The 26,231-nt window shown below is 45.0% G+C and overlaps 1 protein-coding gene across 1 annotated transcript in view; it reads right to left on the reverse strand.

The window, feature by feature from the left end:
* Positions 1-18,166, reverse strand: part of SCG3 (secretogranin III) — a 48,357-nt gene extending 30,191 nt beyond the window's left edge. Inside the window, exons 1-8 of the mRNA XM_081839105.1 lie at positions 17,544-18,166; positions 16,580-16,632; positions 12,733-12,778; positions 12,415-12,630; positions 9,423-9,565; positions 8,410-8,571; positions 6,393-6,546; positions 2,336-2,452 (exon numbers count right to left, since the gene is read on the reverse strand). Coding sequence (XP_081695231.1) covers positions 2,336-2,452; positions 6,393-6,546; positions 8,410-8,571; positions 9,423-9,565; positions 12,415-12,630; positions 12,733-12,778; positions 16,580-16,632; positions 17,544-17,634 — 982 coding nt within the window. The 5' untranslated portion in view covers positions 17,635-18,166. The remainder of the gene's footprint in view (positions 1-2,335; positions 2,453-6,392; positions 6,547-8,409; positions 8,572-9,422; positions 9,566-12,414; positions 12,631-12,732; positions 12,779-16,579; positions 16,633-17,543) is intronic.
* Positions 18,167-26,231: the final 8,065 nt, after the last annotated feature.

Here is a 26,231-nt window from a genome sequence, read left to right on the forward strand (position 1 = left end):
AGGCTCTTCGTATAGCGGTTTTTTCGTCTTGCGAAGCAAGCCCATCGACAGCTTAGCGGATTAGCGCTATTAGTGGTTTAGCGGCTTTTAGCGATCAGCTGTTAAGCGGCTTAGGGAAAGGGGGGGGGAAGGGGAAAAAACCCACAGGAACTCGCAAGACATTTTCGTCTTGCGAAGCAAGCCCATAGGGAAATTCATTTTGCGAAACGCCTCCAAAACGGAAAACCCTTTCGTCTAGCGGGTTTTCCATCTTGCGAGGCGTTCGTCTTGCGGGGCACCACTGTATTTGGAATCTGCTGGGTACTTGCAAAGTGGCTTTCCACCCACTGGCGGAGGAACAGGGGGTGGGTGGGTGGAGCGCACTGCCCACGGCACCATCGGGGAGGGGGTACCATTGTGGCCTCCCCCCGGACATGCGTCGCGCACCCCCCACCACACTGGACGCCACGCCTCTGTGGCCAGCGCACCACACCTCCAGGATGCACGCCACACCCCAGGACGCATGCCACACCCCCACAGGGCAGCATGCCATGCCCCTGCCTGCTCTCTACCCCCTGGGGCCAGCTACCCACCCAAACATTCTGAGTTGCCAAAAGGGTTGCAATCCAATGAGCCCACTGAAGCATGTGGAAACGTTGCCGTATGTGCAGCGACAGCAGGGATTTCATTCCACCCCCTCTCCACCATGCAGCACTGCCTCTCCACCAGGCTACCTCACAGAATGCCTTTTAGTGTGTACTTCCAGCCCTGGCCAACACTTTGTTTCCAAATCCATCTAGATCCCATTAAGGGTAAACTGTTGGGTTTGTAAAACACAAGCGATCAGAAGCAGTCCTGATGACCACTGGCTTGAAGGGCTACTACTGAATGGGAACTAAAACTGATCACAGGGAAATGTCATAATACTTCAAGGTCCTATTCACCAAGAACTGGAGATAGTAGCTCACTTTATACAGTGGTACCTTGGGTTAAGAACTAAATTCATTCTAGAGGTCCGTTCTTAACCTGAAACTGTTCTTAACCTGAAGACCACTTTAGCTAATGGGGCCTCCTGCTGCCACTGCGCCGCTGCCATGCAATTTCTGTTCTCGTTCTGAAGCAAAGTTCTTAACCCGAGGTACTATTTCTGGGTTAGTGGAGTCTGCAACCTGAAGTTTCTGTAACCTGAAGGGTCTGTAACCCGAGGTACCACTGTACATGTAGTGAATAATAGCAGGAACAGAATATCCGAAATATAGGTTTCCTATTGGAAACCTTGCAGTCAAGAAATGCTCTGTTGTTATTGAGTATCAGAAAAATGAATGTCTGTTCCAGTTTCTTTCCGTTTCTCATTTTTTCTGGTCATAAATTCAGTTTTTTTAAATCCTCATGAAAACTTGTCAGTATTTTGGTATCAGCTTCTCCTCATAAACACATTTTAGTATACAGTTTTGACTCAAACACACATTTTTGCATACAATAGGCTGCATTTTTGGTACACATTTTCTGGATGAAGAACTGCATCATAAAATATGAAATAGTACAGATTCTGAAGGATTGATGTGTTTTTGTTCATGGACAGGTTCGAACAGTGCAAATTAGGTAGTTTCTCATTGAAATGCAAACAAAATCAAATACCTCCTATCCCTAAGTAAAAGGCCACTGAAATGAATTGCCTTACAGCAGCTTACAGCGAACATCTGTTCAGGTTCAGTCTCATTCTGGTTGAAATCGTTTCACACTATGACCAAGAACAGAGAAACCCGGCACCTCAACACTACTTACAATAAATTGCCATGAAAAGGTCACTGATTTTACAGGAACCAGCCCTGATGATAAGCAAATGATAGTACATCACCAGTATTCATGGCAAAAAGGGAGGAACCAGGGCTGGATTTAGGTTTGATGAGGCCCTAAGCTACTGAAGGTTAATGGAGCCCTTTATATGTCCAGCTGTCCTTTGTTAACAACTCAGTTGTCAACAACAACTTTGTCAATTGTCGCTGTTTTTTGTATTGAATATATGCTACATGGTAATTTATGGACCTAATAGGTATCTAAAGCCATTTGCACATGCAGAATGTAGGTACCCTATATATAGAAATGAGCAAACCAGTGATATTTTAGGGAGCAGGCTAATAGGCAGGGCCCTTTACTTACATCATAGGAACCTATACAACACAAAACACTGTTTTTTTTAATCTTATATTTTGGAAATGTACATCCAGGTTCTTTTCCTTTAAATTTCTTTGGGGGCCCCAAGGGAGTGGGGCCTAAAGCTATAGCTTGTTTAGCTTATAGGTAAATCTGGCACTGGGAGCAATGTTGTTACAAGGAGTTAGGAATGTGTTCTTACCTAGGTACGAAACACCTTCTTCTGGTGTGATTGTTCCATATTTCACCATCATCTTCACAAAGTCTATCAAAGTCTTCATGATCGTTATGAGCGTTTCTTTTTCTTTGGCTTCTTTCTCTGTGTTGATGAGCAAAGCACACATGTAAACATGTGCACAGGTTGTGGAAAGTTAGGGACATGATGGGCCCCCCCTTTAACTTCAACTTTCAACATGGGATCCTCTTAATTTTTTAGTCATGCATGCCCACCTCCCCACTTTTCTCTTGGGGTCAATCTGGTTTAAAGGAGGAGATCTTCCTCTGCCTTTAGTCTGCTGGTTCCCTTTGCAGATGGCACTTTAATAAATGCACCTTCTGAAATAGGAATACCCTCTTCTACAAAGGAGGTCTGTCTCCCTTTACCGCTTGCCTCCCTTTGCTCTATCTTCCTCTTCAAAAGACAACAGTATTCAATCTGTTCCTGCAGCCCACTTCAGATCAGGATACAACCCACTTCGGACCCCAACCCACCAGTAGAAGACTAATATTCCAGGATATCTAGGTCCCACTCAGAAGTTCTTTAAGGCTGTGGTCGAATACATGCTCTCTTGTGAGTATCTTCAATTCAAAAGAATGGGGCTTATACCTGAGTGTACACAAGTCCCAATCAGTTCAATGGAACTTGCTCTCAGGTTAATGTAATCTCTGTAGGCTAACCAGCCTCATATAATAACCAAGATGCTCAAGTCTAATGAATGCATGAAGGGGTTAATGCCATATTAGTATTGTTTTATTATTTACTAAATTTGTATACCACCCTTCATCTGTAGATCTCAGTTCACAGCATAAAAATACAAGATAAAAACACAAAATACATAATAATAGTGTTTGTGAACTCTTCTGCTGCTCCACACTCCAACCACATGGCTTCTTTCTACCATCCATCCTTGTGTTCTGATGCAAATAATTTAGGAACTTTCACCACTTTGGAACTAACCCGTGTTTCATGACTGTTGCATGCAAAAGCACAGAAATCTGACCTTTGAAGGGTTTGTAAGTAAACCATTTTCAACTCACCAAACTTTGGAAGGAACTTGGAAGGCCATATTTTAAAGGTCTAACAACCTGTACTTCAATGCTTTACTCTGCTGCATATTTTGTGATTTCAAATCTCTGCTGGGGTTCTCTCACCAAATAGTACTTGCCCCAAACATTCAGGGAATTGTCTTTTTATGCCTATTTTTCTTTCTCTTCCAGCAATTTCTAAGGTGCAATCTGTAGCACTGTAACACTGCAACCTCCCACACATTTACAGTGGACCAAGCCATAGAGCTGCACTTTATAGATCAGGAGGACTAAAATCACAAAGGAATTCTGGGAGCCAAACAGTAGCTTGTCATAAAACCTGTAACATAGCATGCACATTTTCCTCTTTTACCTTTCTTCTTTCCTTCCCACATTTATTTATTTATTGCATCTAACTTCCACCAGTTTCTCCAAGGAGCTCAAGGTGGTGTACATCATTCTCCTCCTCCTTCTTTAACCCCCATAACAACTCTGCCAGGTCAGTTAAGGCTGAGAGACAGTGACAGGCCCAGGGAGATCCTCGTGAACGAGTGGGATTTGAACCCTCCTCTCCCAGGTCCCATTCCAGCCTTCTAAGCACTATACCAAACAGGCTGTCTCTGACTTTCCATATCTCTGCTGCTCTTTGTGCAACAGACAGATCATCCATCCCTAATATACAAACACAAAAGGGATGGATGAATCTTTTGTTGGTCCATGTCAGTTTTTCACATAGCTCATAAGTCTGCTCCATCCATTTCTGTAGCTTACTGTGATCCTTTTCATTTATTTTTTAAAAGTGCAATTTTTTTGTACACGTTTTCCCATAAAATAACATGTTGTATGCATTTCAGCATTTAAAATTATGACTTTCAATACATATTTTTGTGTTCTCTCTCTCTCTTTCTCTCTTTGTGTCTGTTTGTTTTAGCCAATAACTGTTTTGCAAAATTTAGAGAAGTGCAAAAACTGAAGGGTAGCTGCTTTCCGGCCCAGTGATTCCTCCAGGAAGTGCAAATCAGGCCGGCTCGATTAAAAATGCAGACTGAACAAAGTCCTATGACATATACATTTGCATTAGCAGCATGAAATTTGCCTAGCCTGGCAGGGACATCTATGTAGGAAGCCACCTGCGTGCAAGATGACTGAAGGGCACTTTAATACAGAGCTGAGTAGCCTGTCATCAAGTGGCGAGAGGTGGGGAAAACCACTCAGCCTTGGCAGGGGACCTCGCTAGAAGAGCTTCAGAGCTGCCGCAGCCACTTGTTTTTAAGAGAGAGAGAAAAGGCACAGCTTCCCATTTCTGCATACAGTTGCAATTCCAGGAGCCTCTTCTGCATCCTGGCTTGATGCGGGCTGACGGGACAAAAGCAAGAGAGCTCTACGGATGGGATGGAGGAGTGGTGACGTACGAGTGACAATGACCTCCCTGCTGAATTATGCAAAGGTTCAAAGTGCTGCTCTCCTGGAGGCACATTGGGCCAGGGATAAGGAAGAGGTGGCTGATTCTGTTGCATAATCTTAGCGATGATATGCTGGAACATCAACGACTGTGGAGATTGTGAGGGCAGGGCTGCGAGTGCGGGAGGGCAAACATCAATGTCCCCTCAATGGGCTCATATGGACTCTTTGCCAGGTTTGGAACAGCTGGGGTAGCTTAGAAGTGATATTCAATGGTGCTAGAACACCAATATTCAAAACTTTGTACAGCTATTTCCCCTAATAAAAAAGCATTTTGGGGGGTTTCATTTTATTGCAGGTTTTATCCTGGCATCTGCAATTTGGTAACATCTTAGTTGGCTGGAGAACTGCATTGCAAAATTCAGAGAAGAGTGAATTTCAAAGGGTGGGTGTGCTTTTATCCATGTAGATAGATAGATAAACTTCATTCGCATTAGCCAATGGCCATAGCAAGATAAAACAAGCAATATATACAATTAAAAAGACAACAATGGGTAAAAAGGGCCCCATATCAGACCCAGTGAGTTACAGACCTATTAGTCTTTTACCTATACCTAGCAAATTATATGCAAAATACCTCTATATCAAATTAACCAGTTGGATGGATGCAGAGGCTATCTTGGTGGAGGAGCAAGCTGGATTTAGGCAAGGCAGATCTACCATAGACCACTGTTTTGTCTTAGCACATCTTATTGACAAATATTCCAAGAAAACCCATGGGGTCTTATATGCAGCTTTCATTGATTTGAAGGCTGCCTTTGATTCAATTTCATGAGTAAGACTCTGGGCCAAATTGAATACATCCAGTATAGATAAAAGATTATTATTTTTGATGAATGGCCTATATACTGTGTTGTACGTAAGATCCACAAATGGCCAACTCATAGGCCCTGTACCAGCCACCAAGGGGGTTAAGCAAGGCTGCAATTTGGCCCCAGCTTTATTCAACCTATATATCAATGACATGGTTAAAAGCCTAACCTCTGGAGTTCCATGCTCCTAAATTGGCCACAAAACCAATCTCAGTGCTCTTATATGCTGATGATGCAGTCCTCCTATCCCGATCAAAAATAGGCCTAAAAGGGTTGATAGGAGAATTCTCAGCATACTGCAGGAGCGAACAGCTGGTGGTAAACTATCAGAAAACCAAAGTCATGGTTTTTATCCATGTGGTTTTTGGGGTAGGTTCAGTTTTAAATCCAATGGAATTGAAATTCTCCCCCATCTCTAGCCAGAGCAAGGCATTTTGCTGCCGGAAACACAGCCCTAATGAGGGGTAAGGGTGCCATCACTTAAAAGGTCTTGCTGCACCATTCAGACATCAGTTCCTACCTTCATCACTTCCCCTCTGCCCCATGTGCTGCCTGAATCAGGGGACTTGCTTCACCCCATTACACGGCTTTGCAAGCCTTGGAAATGCTATAGCCCTGATGGGTCTCTACCATCCTTTTTTTTTTTTAATTAAAAAACACACACGTTCACATCAGCGTATAGGCAGTCGGTGTTCCAGAAAACCAAACGTCAGAAAATATTTCAACCTGTATGAGACTCACCTGTGTTGAGGCTCTTCAGTAGCTCATAAAAGTTAGGGAAATACTGGAGATCTTCAAAATTATCCTCGGGAGGCAGTTCATTTCTTCTTTCCAAAATGTTGGAGGAAGTCCACGTGTTATCCAATGTGTCATCTTGATCAGTATTTTTCGTAGCCTCCATCTAAGACATTAACAACAGAAGTGTGTAAATATGGATGCCCAGTGGTGGCTGGTGCCCATTGGGACTGATAGGGTGGAAGGCAGGGAGGCCAACAGTAAGGGGAGCCAGAGCAAAGAACAGGCAAAGCCAACTCATTCTACAGTGGTGCCTCGCAAGACGAAATTAATTCGTTCCGCAAGTCTCTTCGTCTTGCGAGTTTTTCGTCTTGCGATGCACGGTTTTCCATAGGAATGCATTGAAAATCAATTAATGCGTTCCTATGGAAACCGCCTTCCCCCGACCTCTTCTGGCGGGCGGCATTTTAAAATCGCCCAGGACAGCGGAGGACTTCTCCGCTGTCCGGGCGATTTAAAAGCCCCTGGGAAGGCAAGCAGGGGGGACAAAGACTTTTGCCCCCCGCCTGCCTTCAGAAGAGGTCCAGGACAGGCTTCGCGGACCTCTCCGCAAGCAGCGGGAGCGCTCCTTGCGGAGAGTTGCCAGCGCGCCCAGGCTTCGCGGCCCCGCCGCCCGGCTTCGGGACATCGTTCCGATGCCAGTCGGCGGGGGGAGGCTTTCTCACCCCGCCGCCCGGCATCGGGACGATGCCCCGAAGCCGGGCGGCGGGGGGAGGCGTTCCTGCCCCGCCGCCCGGCATCGGGACGATGCCCCGAAGCCGGGCGGCGGGGGGAGGCTTTCCCGCCCCGAAGCCGGGCGGCGGGGGGAGGCTTTCCCGCCCCGCCGCTCGGCTTCGGGACATCGTTCCGATGCCGGGCGGCGGGGGGAGGCGTTCCCGCCTCGCCGCCCGGCATCGGGACATCCTTCCGAAGCCCGGCGGCGGGAGGAGGTGTCCCCGCCCCGCCGCCAGGCTTCGGAGGAGGTCCGAGGACAGCGGGGAAGACGAGCTGCGCTTCCCCACTGTCCCGGAGATTTCCCTATGGGCTGTCGTCTTGCGAAGCAAGCCCATAGGGAAATTCGTCTTGCGAAGCGCCTCCAAAACGGAAAACCCTTTCGTCTAGCGGGTTTTCCGTCTTGCGAGGCGTTCGTCTTGCGGGGCACCACTGTAATTTTGTCCCCATCCTTCCTTCCTCCTTCCTGCTGAGTTTTACCAGGGCACTACTAAGGAGGAGGAAGCTGACAGGACCACCCTCTGGACTGGTTGCAAGTAAGAAGGAAAGCCCATCTGGCTGTCAGCTTCTTTCTCCTTAAAGGTAAAGATAAAGGGACCCCTGACCATTAGGTCCAGTTGCAGGTGACCCTGGGGTTGCGGTGCTCATCTCGCTTTATTGGCTGAGGGAACCGGCATACAGCTTCCAGGTCATGTCGCCAGCATGACTAAGCCGCTTCTGGCGAACCAGAGCAGCGCACGGAAACCCCGTTTACCTTCCCGCCGGAGCGCTACCTATTTATCTACTTGTACTTTGATGTGCTTTCGAACTGCTAGGTTGGCAGGAGCAGGGACCGAGCAATGGGAGCTCACCCCGTCACTGGGATTCGAACTGCCGGCCTTCCGATCAGCAAGACCTAGGCTCTGTGGTTTAACCCACAGCGCCACCTGCATCCCTCCTTCTTCTTAGCAGGTTCCTAAAGTTCCTCTTAATTCCAAAAGCTGGGGACAAACTCCAGGGACCCACCCTCACTTTCATGCACAGCTTGTGAGTGCTCAGAGGCAATTGACTGGCCACTGTATTAAGCAGAAGGCTGGACTAGAGGGACAAAACGGGCAGGTTTTTAGATTCCTACAAATACTTGATATATTGACAATGATAATAACACCTCTTTAATTTGCTCTATCTAGAAGTCACGTCCCCCCAAAGCAAAGATCAATGAGGGGGCCGATTTGTGCTTTCCAGGAAGTGGGATGAAACTGATAGGCATTACCATGTTTTCCTCCTGTTTTTCATTGGGATTACTCTCTGCTCTGGCTGGAATGTCTCCAAGATCTTCAGATGCCTTTTCACGATCGTTTGCTTCATTAGCAATGAGCTGCTGCAAGACTTCAGCCACCTCGTCCTCCAGTGTGTAGGCTTGGCTTTCTGTGATCTGGGAAAGACAAGGAGAGTAGAGCCGAATTATCCATCTCCCTTCAGGTCTGCAAGTTGTTTCACGCAGGGACATCTGAAGAATGAATTAGGGAGACTGGAACATCCATTTCAAATTGAATTTGCAGGTTTCGCTTGGAAATCAATAGTGTCTAGTTTGATGCGGCTGATGGTTTTATTGTGCAGTTTGAAGCACTACCATTGGCTCAAGACGATGCTGAACATCTGCCACAAGAATTCATAAGGACAGTCAGAGCTTCAGGAGGTGAAAAAACCAGCCTGCCACCTCTCTGAATAAAGTCCTTTGGCAACATATTTCAGCAATGATAAGCAAAGCAAATCAATTTAGACTTCAACTCAGCTGGTTTAAATAGCCTGGTTTTATTGAAGTCAATAGTGCTATGCCTTATATCCAGTAATATTTGCCCTGCAGATTATTCTTTTATTTATATATATATATATATATATATATATATATATATATATATTGCAAGTCACTCTGTAATCTGCAGCCTTGGTTGGGGATTGGACCTTTACAAGGACTGTTTCTCACATTCTTGTGTTCCCGGCCCCTCTCCTTCTGGGCTTATTTGCCCATTAGAAAACCTTTCAAGAACTTGGCATCTTGCATTGCATGGCTAAGCTTCAAATAGCCGGTTTAACTGCAGGGTGAGATTGATGCAAATTGAAACCAGTGCTCAGAGCCCAAGCTCTGCTTCAAAAGAACATCCATTTGTTTCAGGATCAAACTATTCATTCAGTGCTTTTTAAAAAATAGCAGCTAAGACTAAAATAAGAAAGGGGAAAAAACCAGGCATAATAGCATAAATGAACTGGTGCCCAGAAACTTACGAGTCCCAGATTTAGAAGCTTGGAAACGATCTTGTCAAAGACTCCCCTGTCATTTTCCTCGTATATCCTCATGGCAATCTTCTGAACGATGTCTTCAGCTGTCAATGGCGTACCATCAAGTTGGTGGAGTCCATCTGGATCATCTGAAAGTATCACAGGTTGACAAAGCGATGCTCTACTCTACTACGTTTGATGAGTTTATCTTTTGCATGGGTAAAAAACATTAGGTGAAACTGGACTATGCTATTCTAGATACTTTCCGGTATGAGAAAATGACTGATGGTGAGAGAAATACCGCTCTTCTGACCCCCACCATTTGTCAACTTTGCAAATACAGGGGACTGCTAGATGCTCAGGTCTGGCACAGTCAAATTAATGGTGCGGGTGCAGAAAATCTCATGCCGCTATCTATCAACGTGGCTTTGTGCTTTCTGCTTGATGAAGTCCATCCATCAACTGAAAAAAGTCTTAAGAAATAAGGGCTTTTTAGCTGTCAAAACAAACACCCACACAAGTCTAAGGGGACATGGCAGAAAAGTATATAAGCATGAATGATATCAAGAGATTCATTGTCTCTCAAATAATTAGAACTGTAGGGTTACTCAATTAATTCTATGTGCAGTCAGCTGGGAAGGGGAAGAAATTGGATTCAGTTCACATTTAAATTCACATTTACCCAATTTGTGCTTTCCAAAACTATGCAAACTGAGCAGTTGCCCGCTCTATGGATGTGAAGGGAGCAGTATACATAAACTGGAACTCCATAGACAACCGTCATAGATAAATGAGGTAACTGTGCCCAAGAGAAGCCTATGATAAAATGTTGCCATGAAGAGCACTTCTCTTCGGGATGTTCCACTTCTTCCTCCCTGTCTTACGTTCCTCTCTGTTTCAACAGCAAGCCAGCATTCTAAGGCTATTGAGTATGCTCCATTGAGCTGTTTTTAGCATCCTTCCTCTTGGGTGTTTTTTCTACGGGGTTTTTTGGGTGCATCTACAAAGCTTAGTGGGACACGGGTGGCACTGTGGGTTAAATCACCGAGCCTAGGGCTTGCTGATCAGAAGGTCGGGGGTTCGAATCCCCGTGACGGGGTGAGCTCCCGTTGCTTGGTCCCTGCTCCTGCCAACCTAGCAGTTAGAAAGCACATCAAAGTGCAAGTAGATAAATAGGTACCGCTCCGGAGGGAAGGTAGACGGCATTTCCGTGCACTGCTCTGGTTCGCCAGAAGCGGCATAGTCATGCTGGCCACATGACCCGGAAGCTGTACGCTGGCTCCCTTGGCCAGTAAAGCGAGATGAGCGCCGCAACCCCAGAGTCCTCCACGACTGCACCTAATGGTCAGGGGTCCCTTTACCTTTACAAAGCTTAGAGTTCTCCCTGCTGATACTTTCTACCCTTTCTGATACCTGCTGATACTTTCTACTCTTATGCATGGGTGTTATTTGAATAGCTACACAAGCATCCAGAGAACTGAGATTGCTTTTATCGTATATGATATTTTGTGTTGTCAACATTGTCTTAATATATTGGCAAAACATAATCGCAAATTCACAGTATGCAATAAGACAAGGAGAGTGTTTATGGAATAATGATGCACTGGAAGAGGTCCGTTTTGTGCCATCTATAGTTCCGTTAGCATATGAAGATTACTTTGCATTTAGAAGCCATCCATGAAGACAGGCTGGGATCTGGCAATGACTGGGATGTTATTCCTGCATCAAACTGTGCTTGCAGACTTGCCTGGCTTCTGAGGTGTGAATTTGCAACAGCCAAGACCAAGGCTTCTTAAAGTTTGCTTGGACTGAACCCCCCCAATTTTACTTCAAGTGATGATCTGACATGCCACCCCCCCCATGACACCAGTCCCAAAGGATAGAAGGCTAAACCATAAATGGATGAACTGCTTTGGTCACATCAATATGATTCTAGGGTTTTCTCATAGGCTGTTTCTGTGTGATATACTGTGCTGTCCTTTGCATTGTTTATGTCTTTTATGTTCTCTCCCACATGAAACCATATTATACGTGGCATCCTGCAAATGACTCTCTGTCTACGCAGTCGTAAGGTCAGGTGTCCCTGGGCAATTTCATGGGCTGAGTACCCCAATTTATTTATTTGCTTTATGAAAATATGTTTTTCCTGTCATATCATAAAATATCAGGGTGGTGCACAATGTTAAAACATAAAACTTTCTTTCTTTCTTTCTTTCTTTCTTTCTTTCTTTCTTTCTTTCTTTCTTTCTTTCTTTCTTAACACACACATACACACACACACACAATCATTCAGATGACTGGCTAATCAAAAACAAAAATTAATCAGCTGCAAAGTCCTCTTGGCATAAAAAAGTCTTCAAGTGGCACCTAAAAGTTGAAAGTGAGGGTGCCTGCTGCATCTCTGCAGTGAACAGTGTTCCATTGCAGAGTGGTAACACTAAGGGGTCAATACATAATATGGCAAGATTTGCTGGCTTAGAATGCAAGGAATCTCTAGCTCTGCCAGCATTAAGTCCCCAGCTCCAGTTTAGCGAAAGATACACAGGCAAAGCTGGTCAAGGCCTGTTTAAGTCCCCCAAAGGAAGCAGGCTTAGAGAGGGGAGACGTAGGCTGGATCCTAAGCCTCTTCAGCTTGGTCATGTGATCCAGCAACCCAACCTAATGTGAGACACTCTTTTAAAGGCTTGTTTCCTTTCTGCCAGGTTAGGCAGAGCAGAAGCCCTGCTGCTGAGCTGGGCTTGGATCTGGCGTAACTTCACACAGGCGTCATTTACACTGGCTTGCTTTGCATCACCTTCTTGAGCATTGGATTGCTCCCCAAATGCTCAACTTTCAGTCAGAGGGCTGTGTGCAAATAGTATTGAAAATGGTATTGTATATGACTGCCCCAACAGCATCACAAGCACAAAGAAGCATGAATGAAATGGACGTCCAGAGAGGCCCTATATGCAATATACACTCAAAACACAAGCTTGGTGTATGAAGGCTAATGAATTACCTTGATATTTATAGTCTGGGCTGCTTTTAGTGGAGTCATAATCATCCACCAGCCTCCGGCTCTTGGTGGAATCTGTATCCTCGAGGGCAAGCTGTTGGTCATACAGGGAGCTTCGGATAGATTCCCTTTCCTTCTCCTTCCTCTCTTTTTCTGCTGCCAATTTGAGCAGGTTCAGGTCATCAGCAAATGAGTAATTTCTGAATTCCGGCTTGTTGTCTGGAAGACGTACAGCACAGGTGCCCAATAAACCATCTCATACCTCTGAACAATCAGCAGTATGAGTGTGCAATGAATAAGGGGAAGAAGCACGAAATTTACCTGTAGAGGCTGGCTTTTTCATTTTATCCGTCTCTGCCTCAGCAATCTGTTTTGGGGAGAAAGATAGTTTATGGGTATATGAACACACCGTCTCTGTTGCACTGGAATGAATTGCGTGTAGCTCTCTTCCTCCAATCTATTTCTTTTAACCTATTGGAACGTGCAAAACTGCCTGGCGCTGAGTCCATCTAGCTTATGGTAGCACTGCCTGGCAGTGGCTCTCAAAGGTCTCAGGCTGCGGACATTCCCAGCCTTACCTGGAGATGGCAGGAATCAAACCTGAGACCTTCTGCATGCAAAGCAGATACTCTCCCATTGAGCCACAGCCCTTCCACTTCCCACCACAGCGTCTTTTGTCCTTTTCCCAGGAGGTGATGGAAGCACTTCCCTAAAGAAAAGATTCTGGGCTAGACCCTTTAATGCCAATTTGTGCTCTTTTCATGGAGAATTTCCTTTCTTTTGTGGGAAGCTGCTCTTTTTTTGAAAATTGACAGAGTGGGAGGGGGGGCATTCCAAGTTGCAACCTTCTGCACATTTTCCTGGGAGTAAATCTCATGGAATAACACATGTCAAATGGCATATTTTTATTGACTGCTGTGAGACATCACCTTGCCAACAAAGGTCCGTATAGTTAAAGCTATGGTTTTCCCAGTAGTGATGTATGGAAGTCAGAGCTGGACCATAAAGAAGGCTGATCGCCGAAGAATTGATGCTTTTGAATTATGGTGTTGGAGGAGAGTCTTGAGAGTCCCATGGACTGCAAGAAGATCAAACCTATCCATTCTGAAGGAAATCAGCCCTGAGTGCTCACTGGAAGGACAGATCCTGAAGCTGAGGCTCCAATACTTTGGCCACCTCATGAGAAGAGAAGACTCCCTGGAAAAGACCCTGATGTTGGGAAAGATGGAGGGCACAAGGAGAAGGGGACGACGAGATGGTTGGACAGTGTTCTCAAAGCTATCAGCATGAGTAGCTTTGTGGGAGGCAGTGGAAGACAGGTGTTTCTGGCGTGCTCTGGTTCATGGGGTCACGAAGAGTCGGACATGACTAAACAACTAAACAACAATAGTCCAAACCAACCACCCACCCTGGTGATGTTTTGATACCAAAGGTTTTCTTGTTTGTTTGGCATCTCTCAAATTTGTCCATTTTTAAAATTTTATTTAAAAAACGTGTTTGGGGATTTGTTTGTTTGTTGCTAATTTTAATGATGAAGATCGAGTGATAAAAATGAATGAAAACAGTATGCAACAGCCGGTGGGAAAGCCTTTTGGAAGGCAGCCTTGAGAACTGCAGGTTTTGCCACACCCACTTTCACTCTCTATGCCTAGTGTGATATGCAGCCCTTGGAGGCTTGGCTGTGGGTCACTGCGGCCCTCAATCTGCCCCCCAAAGGGCTAGCCGCCACTGGCATACATCAAAGGTCACCAGGGTTATTCCTGCATAATGTTTAAGTACAAAAGTACAGTGGAAAGGTATAAGAAGGCACAAAGAACTTAGGAGGAAACACAAAAACCAGAACTTAGGAGGGTATAGGAACTAGAGATAGGGTCACATTTGAGGCTGGGATATAAGTATAAAACTATTACTAGAGGTGTGGTAATTTGAGGGGATTCTGCAATCTGGAAAGTGGGTATGTTTAGATGGGAACAGGTGGGAATAACCTTGATAATGATAAGAGAAGGCATCATGACCAGGTTTGACATTTGGGTAAAACATATCTGGGCATGAGAAGGAGAGAAAGGGGGCCACTTCTGAAAATTCAAGGATCTCTTGCAAGAATATATATCTGTTCTTCTGTTCTGCTCCTCTGCCTCCAAATGTGGCTCTTTAATCTCTTCCATAAATCCTGCATACTTTCACTCTTAAAATGACCTTGCTGTTTGGTTCAAAGGGGGGTTAGTATACCACGGACCAGGTTTTGCCCTGTGGGAGGGGTTTGTAGGGCTAGTCAGGAACACAGCTTGTCCGTTTGTAAAGCCTCTGGGTGTAATACACCAATAGGGTTGAAAATGAACTATGACTTTTATAAGATGCAGTCGTACCTCAGAAGTTGAACGGAATCTGTTCCGGAAGTCCGTTTGACTTCCAAAACATTCAGAAACCAAAGCATGGCTTCTGATTGGCTGCAGGAAGCTCCTGTGGCCAATCGGAAGCTGCGGAAGCCCCATCAGACATTCGGCTTCCAAAAATAGTTCGCAAACCAGAACACTCACTTCTGGGTTTGCGGCGTTCAGGAGCCAAAACGTTTGAGAACTAAGCTGTTCGAAAACCAAGGTATGACTGTGCTTTGAATGCAAGCTGGAGCAGAGAGGATGAGAGACAGGGAGCCATTGTGGGGTAGTGGCCAGAGTGGTTGGACTGAGGCATATGAGACTGGGGATCTAGACCCCTCACAGCTATGAAGATCACTGGGTGACCTTGGGTCGGTCAATCACTGTCTCTTAGCTTAACATCAGGATTGTTGTGAGGATAAAATGGGGAGGGGGGGAACCATGTACACCACCGTGAGCTCCTTGGAAGGGAGAGAAATGAAATAAATTGTGTGTGTAATAAATAAAAGAAAGCCATCAGGCTTTAAGATCTTTTGATTCCATCTGGGTAGGAAACTCTAGTCCTTGGAGACGGGCTACACTTGATCAGCCTGGTGGGAGATTAGGCACCTCGTGCTCAGAAATACTTTTATTTATAACCTCGTTTATGTCTCTTCAAAGAAGGAACATGACATTAAATTCACATGGCTGAAAGAGGCTATGAAGGCTAGAAGGTAACAGTTCTTGCAAGAATCCCCCACCTCCCTTATATACTGTTAAGACATTGCATATCCAGAGGTTACAAGCATCTGAAATCAATACAGAGTGAAGCCAAGATATAAATTATTGTGTTCAGGGTGCTCTGGAGCTTTTCATGTTGCTTAGGACTAGATGACCGTAGGGGTGCTTTCCAACTCTGCAATTCTGTGAATCAATGAATCTAAGTAAACCATGCTGATCACAGTGGGACTTACCTCTGAGTAAATATGGCCTGTACGAGACAAATGCTCAGGGTAAGTGAAGAAGAATGGCGCACTATTGGATTTCCCTGCTATATGTGTCTACTGAATAATTTGTAAGTTGTCATGACAGAAGACACTGGCTGGGCTAGAAGTGAGCTCTGGAAACATGTTCTTGTTTTAGTTAAATGATTTTCTTCTTGAACTCTAGCTATCCTGCAAAACATTAAAGAATCCTAGGACACATTCAGAAGACTAGCACAGTTACTATGTCATGAGCTTTTAGCACACCAAGAGTCTACTTTATCAGATTCATTCCTCCAATGAATTAGCCTGCCATCCTCACCCCACTTAGCTGAGAGTAAGCCCCATTTGATTCAGTAAAACTTACTTCTGAGTAGACGTGGTTAGGATCGCACTGTTACATTTCTTACCTGCTGAAAGCTCCCACCACAAATAAGGCTGCAATGACTTGCTTGGGTGTAAGAGCCATTGAACTCTGAGGGCTTACAACCAAGTATATTTGTACAAGTTAGTTGGGATAATTAATCTTTATGGCAACATGAGACTTCACCCCCCCCCCCGCTAGTCTTACAACAGCTCACATAGCCTACCATTCTTCCATTCATCTCATCAAACTGTTGGGACTCTCCTGACAATTAAAAGCAGGGCTATCTGCAACAACTTCAAAGAGAATTTGTATTTTACATGTCTTTAAATTAGTTTTTATTTTTATTATTTTATTTAATTTTTCATTCTCTTGTTTTATCATTTGGGTGTTCACCATCCTGGGCTCCTTTGGGTGGAAGGGCAGGATAGACATTTAATAAATAAATAGACACTGGTTTTACCTACCTGTTCTTCTAGTGGTCTCTCTACACTTAATTCTCTGTTGTGTAAAGCTTTATCTAGAAAAGAGACACACATATACATATAATTGTGGGATGCAGTCTCTCTCTCTCTCTCTCTCTCTCACACACACTAACAAAAAACAAGTTATAGTATTAAACAATCTACCCTTAATACCCTGCCTGTATTTAAACATCAGGTCCTGGAATATAAATATTGAAGATGCTGAAGCTAAATCTGTAATCCTATGCATACTTTTCAGGAGGTAAGCCCCACTGAACTTCTGAGGAAATATGCATAGGATTACATTGTACGTCACAGAAAGGAAGGAGGGTACAGTTTGCCTGGTTCCTGCCTTTGTTTAGGAAATTAGCCTTGAATATCTCCTTCACGCTGGACTGTTCCTACATTTTCTCAAGCAGAAAACCAACACACGCACGCATAAAAAAGAAAAACCTCACATAAGAGCTGGACTAAAATAGCAGTAATCTAATCGGATTGGAATAATCAAGAGCTTAAAAGATTTTATGACATTCAGAGCAATCCCTACAAAGAGAGACGTGGAAAACTGCTGCACTACAGATCAGGCTGTCTCAGAATACACTCCAGAATGAAGAAAATCTAGCATAAAAAAGAGAACACACATTCATTTCCTTCCAATTATCTGGGGTGGGTGTGGGTGGGTGGAAGAGAAAAATGCCATTTTGCTTTTTACCTTGGCACACTTATCCACCTTGTTCAGCTATGACCCTTGGCAGTGATTTCAAAACAGAATGGCATGTAATATGTCAATAGTCACTAGAGGAAACTGGATCAACTTGGCTAAATAAAATAAAATAAAGTGTCCCAGTTCTCACAGCTATGCGGGAATGAATGATCAGAAGAGATGACCCATCTACCCAACACTGGGAAGTTTCAAAACAGGGGCTATGCCTTTCAAAATAGGTGCTATACCTTTTAAAGTACCTACCTCCTCTAGTGCCCTCGGGCTTGGGGAATCCATGTACCTGGCCTAAAATCAGTGCCAGCACCGGTATCAATAAAGACAGCTTGAGAAGCATCCTCCCGTGTGTTAGGTCTTCTTTGCTGCTTTGACCGTGGCTTTGGAAAAAGGTTTGCGGCAAAACCAGAGAGGAGAGGATCCCCTGGCTGCTTCAGCAAGATCAAAAATGCTTCCCTCCCTTCTTTCCAGCAGGCTTTGTGTGTCAGTGCCTCTCTTGGCGGACCTAGACTGAACCCAACTGGCAGCGGTGCCTCGCCCGCCGCAATGGGAGCTGTCCAGCACTCTTGGTGCTGAAATCACAGGAGCCGCAGCTGTAGCTCACTGCTCCGGGATATGGCTCGAGCCCTTATTGCTCAGCGTCCTCCTCCTCTTCTTCCCTTGCCCTGATCGATAGGCGAGCGAGGTCCTTTCCCCGCTGAAAGCTCCGGACAGGGGTGGGAGGAGAAAGAAGGGGAGGAGATCGGGGAGGAGAATGGGAGGGAGGGGGGCTGCGGATGTGGGAGCATGCGTGCACCACCTGGACCTACACGCAGCTCTTTAGCCCAGCCCAGCCTGTTGGATAAAGCTGCTCTATCCGATCCAGCAGGAAGCCTTGAATCCACAGGCAGGGGATTCCTGCCTCCGGAATTGCATGCATGCAAAATCTCCACCCACAGAACGCCCCTGTGCCCATTCTAAGCAGAGGAAAAGGCCAAGAGCTTTGACGGTGATCTATATCTCTATTCTGCAAGCAGCATCTGTTTAAGTGATGTGCAAGGCGTATGATTCACATTTATGACGTGCAGCATCTTGGCTTCTCAATCACCAAGGCTGGCGAGTGAGAACAGCATTGTTTCATCTGTCAGGCGATTTATTTATTTTTTTAAGGGGGAAGGCTGTTAAGGCAGAATCAGGGAACCTCAGCCAATCTGGTGAGCTTTCTGGAGAAAGAATCCATCTGCAGACAGCATAGAAAAGCAAGTTGTTGCAATGGATGGGTTTTCCCTTGGCAAAATCCAGACCCGTTGCAGCAGCAAGCGAGCATAATAGCTAAATCACCACCCCCACATTCCACTCACAGTCTTCTGCACAGAGCAGTTTCATCTTTCCTGAGCTGCAGGGCATGATAAATCAGTTTAGCCACAGCTCACCTTTTATCTTCCATCTTGTGAAGAGCAGAAATGTGCGTGCATACACAGACATACACACATGTTTGAGAGGTGAAAAAAAGATCTTTTTAGGCTTCTTTATGAGTTTTCAAAGATCAGGATCAGAGGTGTATATTAAACAGTATCCAGAGAGCCTTGTGGCACCTTCAAGGCCAATAAATTTATTGTGGCACAAGCATTTGTGGACTGCAGTTCACTTCATCGGATCCATGAAGTGTTACATGTAGACACGCACATTTTTGGGGGGTTTGTGTGTGGAATGACAAACAGTGGGAATACAGGGAAAAGAAACACAGTAATAATTGGTTGCTGCTTTGCTTCTGGGCCCAATTCAAGGTGCTGACAATAGTGCTTAATGCCCTAATCTACCCAGGTCCCAAATACCTGAAAGGCGGCCTCCCTTCCTACAGACCTTCTTAGGTGTTAATAGTGGCAGAGGGGTTCTTATTTGTTGTTCCCCTGCCCTCAGAAGCTTGGGGTCAAGGCAGCCCAGAAGAGCGCCTTCTCTGTGGCAGCTCCAAATTGTGAAACTCTCTCTCCACACAGCTGCATCTGGCATCCTCATTATACAGCTTTCAGTAAATACCAAACACACCTCTTTTAAAGAACCAACTTATTCTGTGGTTGTAAGTTGTTTTAAACTGCTTTTAACATTGTGTTTTAATTGTTGTAACCTGTCCTGAGACCTTAGGTTGAAGGGTGGGTAATCAATTTAATAATAATAATAATAATAATAATAATAATAATAATAATAATAATAATAATATACAGTGGTACCTCAGGTTGCATACACTTCAGGTTACATACACTTCAGGTTACAGACTCCACTAACCCAGAAATAGTATCTCGGGTTAAGAACTTTGCTTCAGGATGAGAACAGAAATCGCGTGGTGGTGGCACAGCGGCAGCAGGAGGCCCCATTAGCTAAAGTGGTGCTTCAGGTTAAGAACAGTTTCAGGTTAAGTACGGACCTCCGGAACGAATTAAGTACTTAACCCGAGGTACCACTGTATTTTACGTGGTGAATATTGTAACATAAATCATGGGGCCATCTTGGTAGTTCCAGGAGCTCAGAGTCCAAAATCTTATTAATCAGCCTGAAACCTTAGCTATGTACAAAGATATTTGTGTGTGTGTGTGTGTGTGTGTTCACGTGTGTGTGCACGAATGCTTTCACTCTTACTTAGTTATGAAGAAAAAGTTATGGCACTTTGCACATAGAAGCTGTCTTTGAACATATGCCTGGGTTTGCTCAGAAGGATACTTTGTACATGCTCAATAGTGAACTTGTTACAGCTTCATATTTATGGCTGAAGGTAGTGATGGTGTATTCTGGCCTTCTTACTATCATGCAGATTACAAAATGAGAATAGTACATTGTGGAATCTGAGTTCTGTTTTAAGCCCTAGAAAATCCTCATAATTGTACAGATAACTGAGAGATCCCAAAGATTCCTTGGCGTGGCCACCTTTAGTAAGGTATCACTAGAAATCGGTCTAAACCAAAGATACTGTATAATACTGAGACAGAAAACCAGGCAGATCAATTTCCAGGCCCCATGTGGCATGGTTTTCCTTCCCGTCATTGTGCTTCTAGGCTAATGATCATGTAGCTTTAAATTAGGTTCCCAAATTTGCTAACACAATCAAAAAGAAATTTGTCTCCCACAGCTGCCTTTCCTTCTTCCGCTGTAATTACTCTATGCTCTTTTGACAACTCTTTATTCCTAGCCCAATGCTGAGCAATAAACCTTCCAAATTCAGTCAATTATGAGCGGCCAAAGGCAAATTAATGAATTGCCAAGGATCTGCTTGTGCTGTTGCCATGATTCTTGGGCATTAAAAATAACAAAATCAGGAAAATGAGATGAATAACATTGAAACAGGGGGAATGTAATAAGCCTGAGGGTCAGTATGGTGCACTGCATTGAACGCTGCCTTTTGACCAAAAATACATTTAAAAAGTGCTATATAGAGCATTTTGGGATGGCACTGGACAGTGAAATTTAGTTTCCTCAGAACTGCAGCTCTCATTTAAGAAAGCGGACACACACACAAAACAAGTTTCCAGCACTAGTGGCTGTGGAGATGTGTTTGGGGGAGGTTATTGTAATCCATTTTCTGCTTGTGATGGGTGCAGATTTGTTTACATACACTGAGCTCCTCTGTTTGCAAAGGCTTCTGTATTCATCTCAGTGGAGTAAACAGTGACATCCATCCAATGGGCTGTGCACATTAAGAGACTCCTGCCATTCAAATTAATTCATGGGGCTCATAGGAAAGGAACTCTTAGGAATCCTATGAATGACAGGCTCAGAATGGATAGTTGTCACACAGAGTTGAAGGTGGTTTGAAAGGGAGATGGTTGTTGATGAGGAAGTCTACACTCATCCTATGTTTCCCTCTAATAAACAGGGGCTGCATGGTTCTGTTGTCTTTTCCAAGACCTGCAGTACCTGCTTGACCAGAGATGATACTGTGACCCCAAAAATATTGGTGTGTTCCAAAGAAAAGGAAACATCCCTCAAACCATTTCCAACTCTCTTTAAAAACAACTACTACCGTATGTCTCTAGGCTAAATCCACAAGAAAACCCAGTCCAGACAGCAAATTTTATTTTTTTGTAATTTGAAATGATGTTCTGTGTTCTTGCTGGATCCTCAGTAACTGTTTGACCTGCCAGTAGGTATGATGAGACACAGCTCTTTGACTCAAGAGGAAAGCTGTGGTTGTACGTTTCCAAGCACAATTAAAAGTGTTGGTGCTGACCTTTAAAGCCTGAAATGGCCTCAGTCCAGTATACCTGAAGGAGCGTCTCCACCCCCATCATTCTGCCTGGACACTGAGCTCCAGCACTGAGGGCCTTCTGGCAGTTCCCTCACTGTGAGAAGCCAAGTTACAGGGAAGCAGGCAGAGGGCCTTCTTGGTAGTGGCACCCGCCCTGTGGAACGCCCTCCCACCAGTTGTCAAAGAGAAAGAAAACTGTAAACATTTGAAAACGTTTGTAGGTTTGAATTGAAATGCTTTGTAATGTGAAAATAAGGAAGCGCTTTACATATAAGGAGGTAATTTTCATAAAAAAGAAGAAGATTTAAGGTAAAAAGGTGATTATAGAAATGCGAGAATTTAGTAAAAGATGTTTGGAAGTCAGAAAGAGGGAGGGAAGGAAGTTGATGCTCTGCCTGAGCAATGCTTTATGTTATAGATTTGTGTAATGAGACGTAATTAAATATGGAAAACTCAATAAAAAATATTTTTTAAAAAATGAAAAAGGGGACATTGAACAATTTATGTATGCTTAAATTCCACAAAACAGTTAGCATACCTGTTCCTTATAGATAGAATCCATTTCACTATTTTGCCCTTTCAACTCCTGATCTATCCATTATGTTCATGGATGAGGTTGTTTTCATTTATGGTACTTTTTGTGGTTCTGACACCTTGTGTATTTGCTAGATACTGTAGCTCTCAGTAGTCACTGTGCTGGGAAGCGCGGTGGGAAGTGCAAAATATCACCGTTCACATCATTCTCTCTTACCCAAGAATTGCTTAAAAGCAAAGAGCAAGCAGAGGACCTGCAAGGATGACTGGGAAAGGAGCCAGTTTTTGAGTGCTGGAAGGAGGAGGCAACCAGATGCAGCTGAAACAGAAGCCAAGCAAAGCAGCTGAATCACAATAATGGGAAACTGTAGCAGAGTTTCAAGTTTTTGCGGCAGCGTCTGACAACCAGATTTCCCAGAGGGGCCAATTTAAAGCAAAGCTCAGTGCAGAAGGCCAAGCCAGTTCTCTGCCACACCACACGCGCTTGCCGCTTGAGATGTACTCGCAGCTGAAAGCATCCCACACGCACCATTCTGTCTTGGAACAGAATGAGATTCTCCATGAGCTCCTCTTCCCTCCTGTCCCAAAACAAGCGAATGTCTTAACATGCATATTTTACATCAGCGCTTAAGGTCTTAACCTACGTATTTTAATTGTTTTATATCTGTATTATTTACCGTGCTCTAGTTCATAGAGTTAAATTTTAATGCAGGTGGCGCTGTGGGTTAAACCACAGAGCCTAGTACTTGCCGATCAGAAGGTCGGCTGTTCGAATCCCCGCAGTGGGGTGAGCTCCTGTTGCTCGGTCCCTGCTCCTGCCAACCTAGCAGTTTGAAAGCACGTCAAAGTACAAGTAGATAAATAGGTACCGCTCCAGCGGGAAGGTAAATGGCATTTCCGTGCGCTGCTCCGGTTCGCCAGAAGCAGCTTAGTCATGCTGGCCACATGATCCGGAAGCTGTCTGTGGACAAACGCCGGCTCCTTCGGCCTATAGAGTGAGATGAGCGCTGCAACCCCAGAGTCGGCCACGACTGGACCTAATGGGCAGGGGTCCCTTTACCTTTACCTATGTATATTTACATGTTCTCTATCACTGTATATGTCCGTATTTCTAGTCTGTGAGCGTAATAGATTCATTCAGCGACGAGAAGACTGCCTTCCAATGGAAGTCCAGACCCCTGCAATGCAGGAAACGCTTCTGAGGCATCCATGAAAGATGGCTTGCCTGCCTTCTTTGTTAAAACTATACCAGGGGATAGGACTTCATGCCAATTTAAGTCTTCCCTGACAAGACAGAAGTACTGTTTTTGGGGGACAGGAGGCAGCCGGGTGTGGAGGACTCCCTGGTCCTGAATGGGGTAACTGTGCCCCTGAAGGACCAGGTGCGCAGCCTCGGAGTCATTTTGGACTCACAGCTGTCCATGGAGGCACAGGTTAAATCCGTGTCCAGGGCAGCTGTTTATCAGCTCCATCCGGTACGCAGGCTGAGACCCTCCCTGCCCGCAGTCTGTCTAGCCAGAGTGGTGCATGCTCTAGTTAACTCCCGCTTGGACTACTGCAATGCACTCTATGTGGGGCTACCTTTGAAGGTGACCTGGAAACTACAACTAATCCAGAATGCGGCAGCTAGACTGGTGACTGGGAGCGGCTGCCAAGACCACATAACACTGGTCTTGAAAGACCTACATTGGCTCCCAGTACGTTTCCAAGCACAATTCAAAGTGTTGGTGCTGACCTTTAAGGCCCTAAACGGCCTTTGCCCAGGATACCTGAAGGAGCGTCTCCACCTCCATCGTTCTGCCTGGACACTGAGGTCCAGCGCCGAGGGCCTTCTGGCGGTTCCTTCGCTGCGAGAAGCCAAGTTACAGGGAACCAGGCAGAGGGCCTTCTCAGTAGTGGCGCCCACCCTGTGGAACGCCCTCCCACCAGATGTCAAAGAGAAAAATAACTACCAAACTTTTAGAAGACATCTGAAGGCAGCCCTGTTTAGGGAAGCTTTTAATGTTTAATAGGTTATTGTATTTTAGTGTTTTGCTGGAAGCCGCCCAGAGTGGCTGGGGAAACCCAGCCAGATGGGCGGGGTATAATAAATTATTATTATTCCCCTTCAAGAATGCAGCAGGGAGGTAGGATGGGGACAAAATCAGAATTAGTTGGCTCTGCCTATCACCAGCTGTGCCCCCTCCCCACTTTCTACCCTACCAGTCTCCATGGGTGCCAGCCCCCCTTGGACACTTTCTAGCAGGAAATTGTGGGCCAGTTGCTGGTTGCCCACTTGGGCTGATTTTAGTCCAGGAGTAGTAAGTTGCTGACCAATCTTTTGTTAGATTTTGCTTGAGGAACAACCTTGCTCACTGTATCCAGGATCCTGGCTTATACTGAGTGAAATCACTAATCATGGAAGAAAGTCCCTACTTCTTCATTTACTGCATAGTTATACCATGGGTCTCATTCCTACAGGAGTCAGTGATGGCCGCAAATTTGGGTGGCTTTTAAAAAGTATTAGACCAATCAATGGAACAGAGATGACAGCTGTGTTCTGCCACGCCGTTTCTGAATACAAGTTGCTGGAAGTTACAGGAGTTGAGAGTATTCTTGTGCTCGAATCCTGCTTGCTGTTTTCTCACAGGCATTTGGTTGGCTACTGTGTACTCTTAAATTCTTATTTTGAAAGTTGTGTCGTGGTGCCACCTTCTGGCTCCTCGGGATCTATTCATGAGGAGCGCCAGCAATATTAACATCATGCGCTACTGTATTCTCAAGTTCCAAATGCTACCAAAATCACAACAATTCATGTATCTCTGAGGCAAAGGGCTGTTTTCGGTCACAGTGCAAATTCGAGGAGACCTCTTCCTGTGGTTGGGTGATTTAAATGTTCTCCTAGCCTTTTAACAGACTGGGAAACATGAAGTGGGGGCAGTAAAACTGTGGTCCTCCAAATGTTTTCGGACTCCAGCTCCCATAATCTCTGATCACTAGCTATGCTGTCTGGGGCTGATGGGAGTTTGAGTCAACATCTGGAGACATGGATTCTTCATGCTTGATATAAAGGCTCCCCTAGGCAATGATTAGGGATGCGGGTGGTGCTGTGGGTTAAACCACAGAGCCTAGGATTTGCCGATCAGAAGGTCGGCGTTCGAATCCCCGTGACGGGGTGAGCTCCCGTTGCTCGGTCCCAGCTCCTGCCAACCTAGCAGTTCAAAAGCACGTCAAAGTGCAAGTAGATAAATAGGTACCACTCCAGCAGGAAGGTAAACGGATTTTCTGTGCACTGCTCTGGTTCACCAGAAGCGGCTTAGGCATGCTGGCTACATGACCCGGAAGCTGTACACCGGCTCCCTCAGCCAATAAAGTGAGATGAGCGCCGCAACCCCAGAGTCAGTCACGACTGGACCTAATGGTCAGGGGTCCATTTACCTTTACCAACCTTATTTACAGAGAACAAGAAATATAATTAGTGATAACAGAACATTATGAATGAAATATACTCAGAGTCAAGTGTGGATTTCATGTTCTTTATTCAGCTCATAGTGGTGAGGAGGAATGGAGGTTCCCCCGAAATGTCTGCTTTATATACATTATTTACACAATGGGCCCCACATGATTGGCTAATCCAGGGATTCTCCTGTAGGCCAATCAGGTTGCGGTTTCACTTCCACCTGGAGTTGGATTGGGTGGCTCCTGCGGACCAATTAGACTTCTGCATTCTGGACCCTATTGTTCTAGGACCAATAAGACTGCTGCATTCTGAATCCTATTCAACTCAGTACATAACAATGTATAAACAGCAGGATGTAACATTTGATGTAACAAACCAGTAATGGAAGTTAGGGGAAGTCAACAGGGAGGGGGGAAAGTAGAAAATGGATGTTAAATGATGATAATTGAATAATTGTTCTGAGGAAAAAAAATCAATAATTTTTTTTTTTTAAATCCCATCTGAAAACAGCAACAGTCTGGAAGTACCTCATATCACCCATGTACCTGCTCAGTGTATGGTCCAGATGCTAATTGAAGATAACCTACTTATAGGTTCTGTCACGGTCATTCTCCAACCAAAGGAATGCACACAGCAGATAGTTAACTTTATTGTCCGAATATCCACGCACACTAGTCTAACGTCCAGGCAGCTATTCCCCAATTTGTGCTCTATAGAGCAGTTGCAGTTTATTTTCCCTCTTTAATCC

The sequence above is a fragment of the Podarcis erhardii genome (genome assembly GCF_964252035.2).
Source record: "Podarcis erhardii genome assembly, chromosome: 14".
NCBI classification, from domain to species: Eukaryota; Metazoa; Chordata; class Lepidosauria; order Squamata; family Lacertidae; genus Podarcis; species Podarcis erhardii.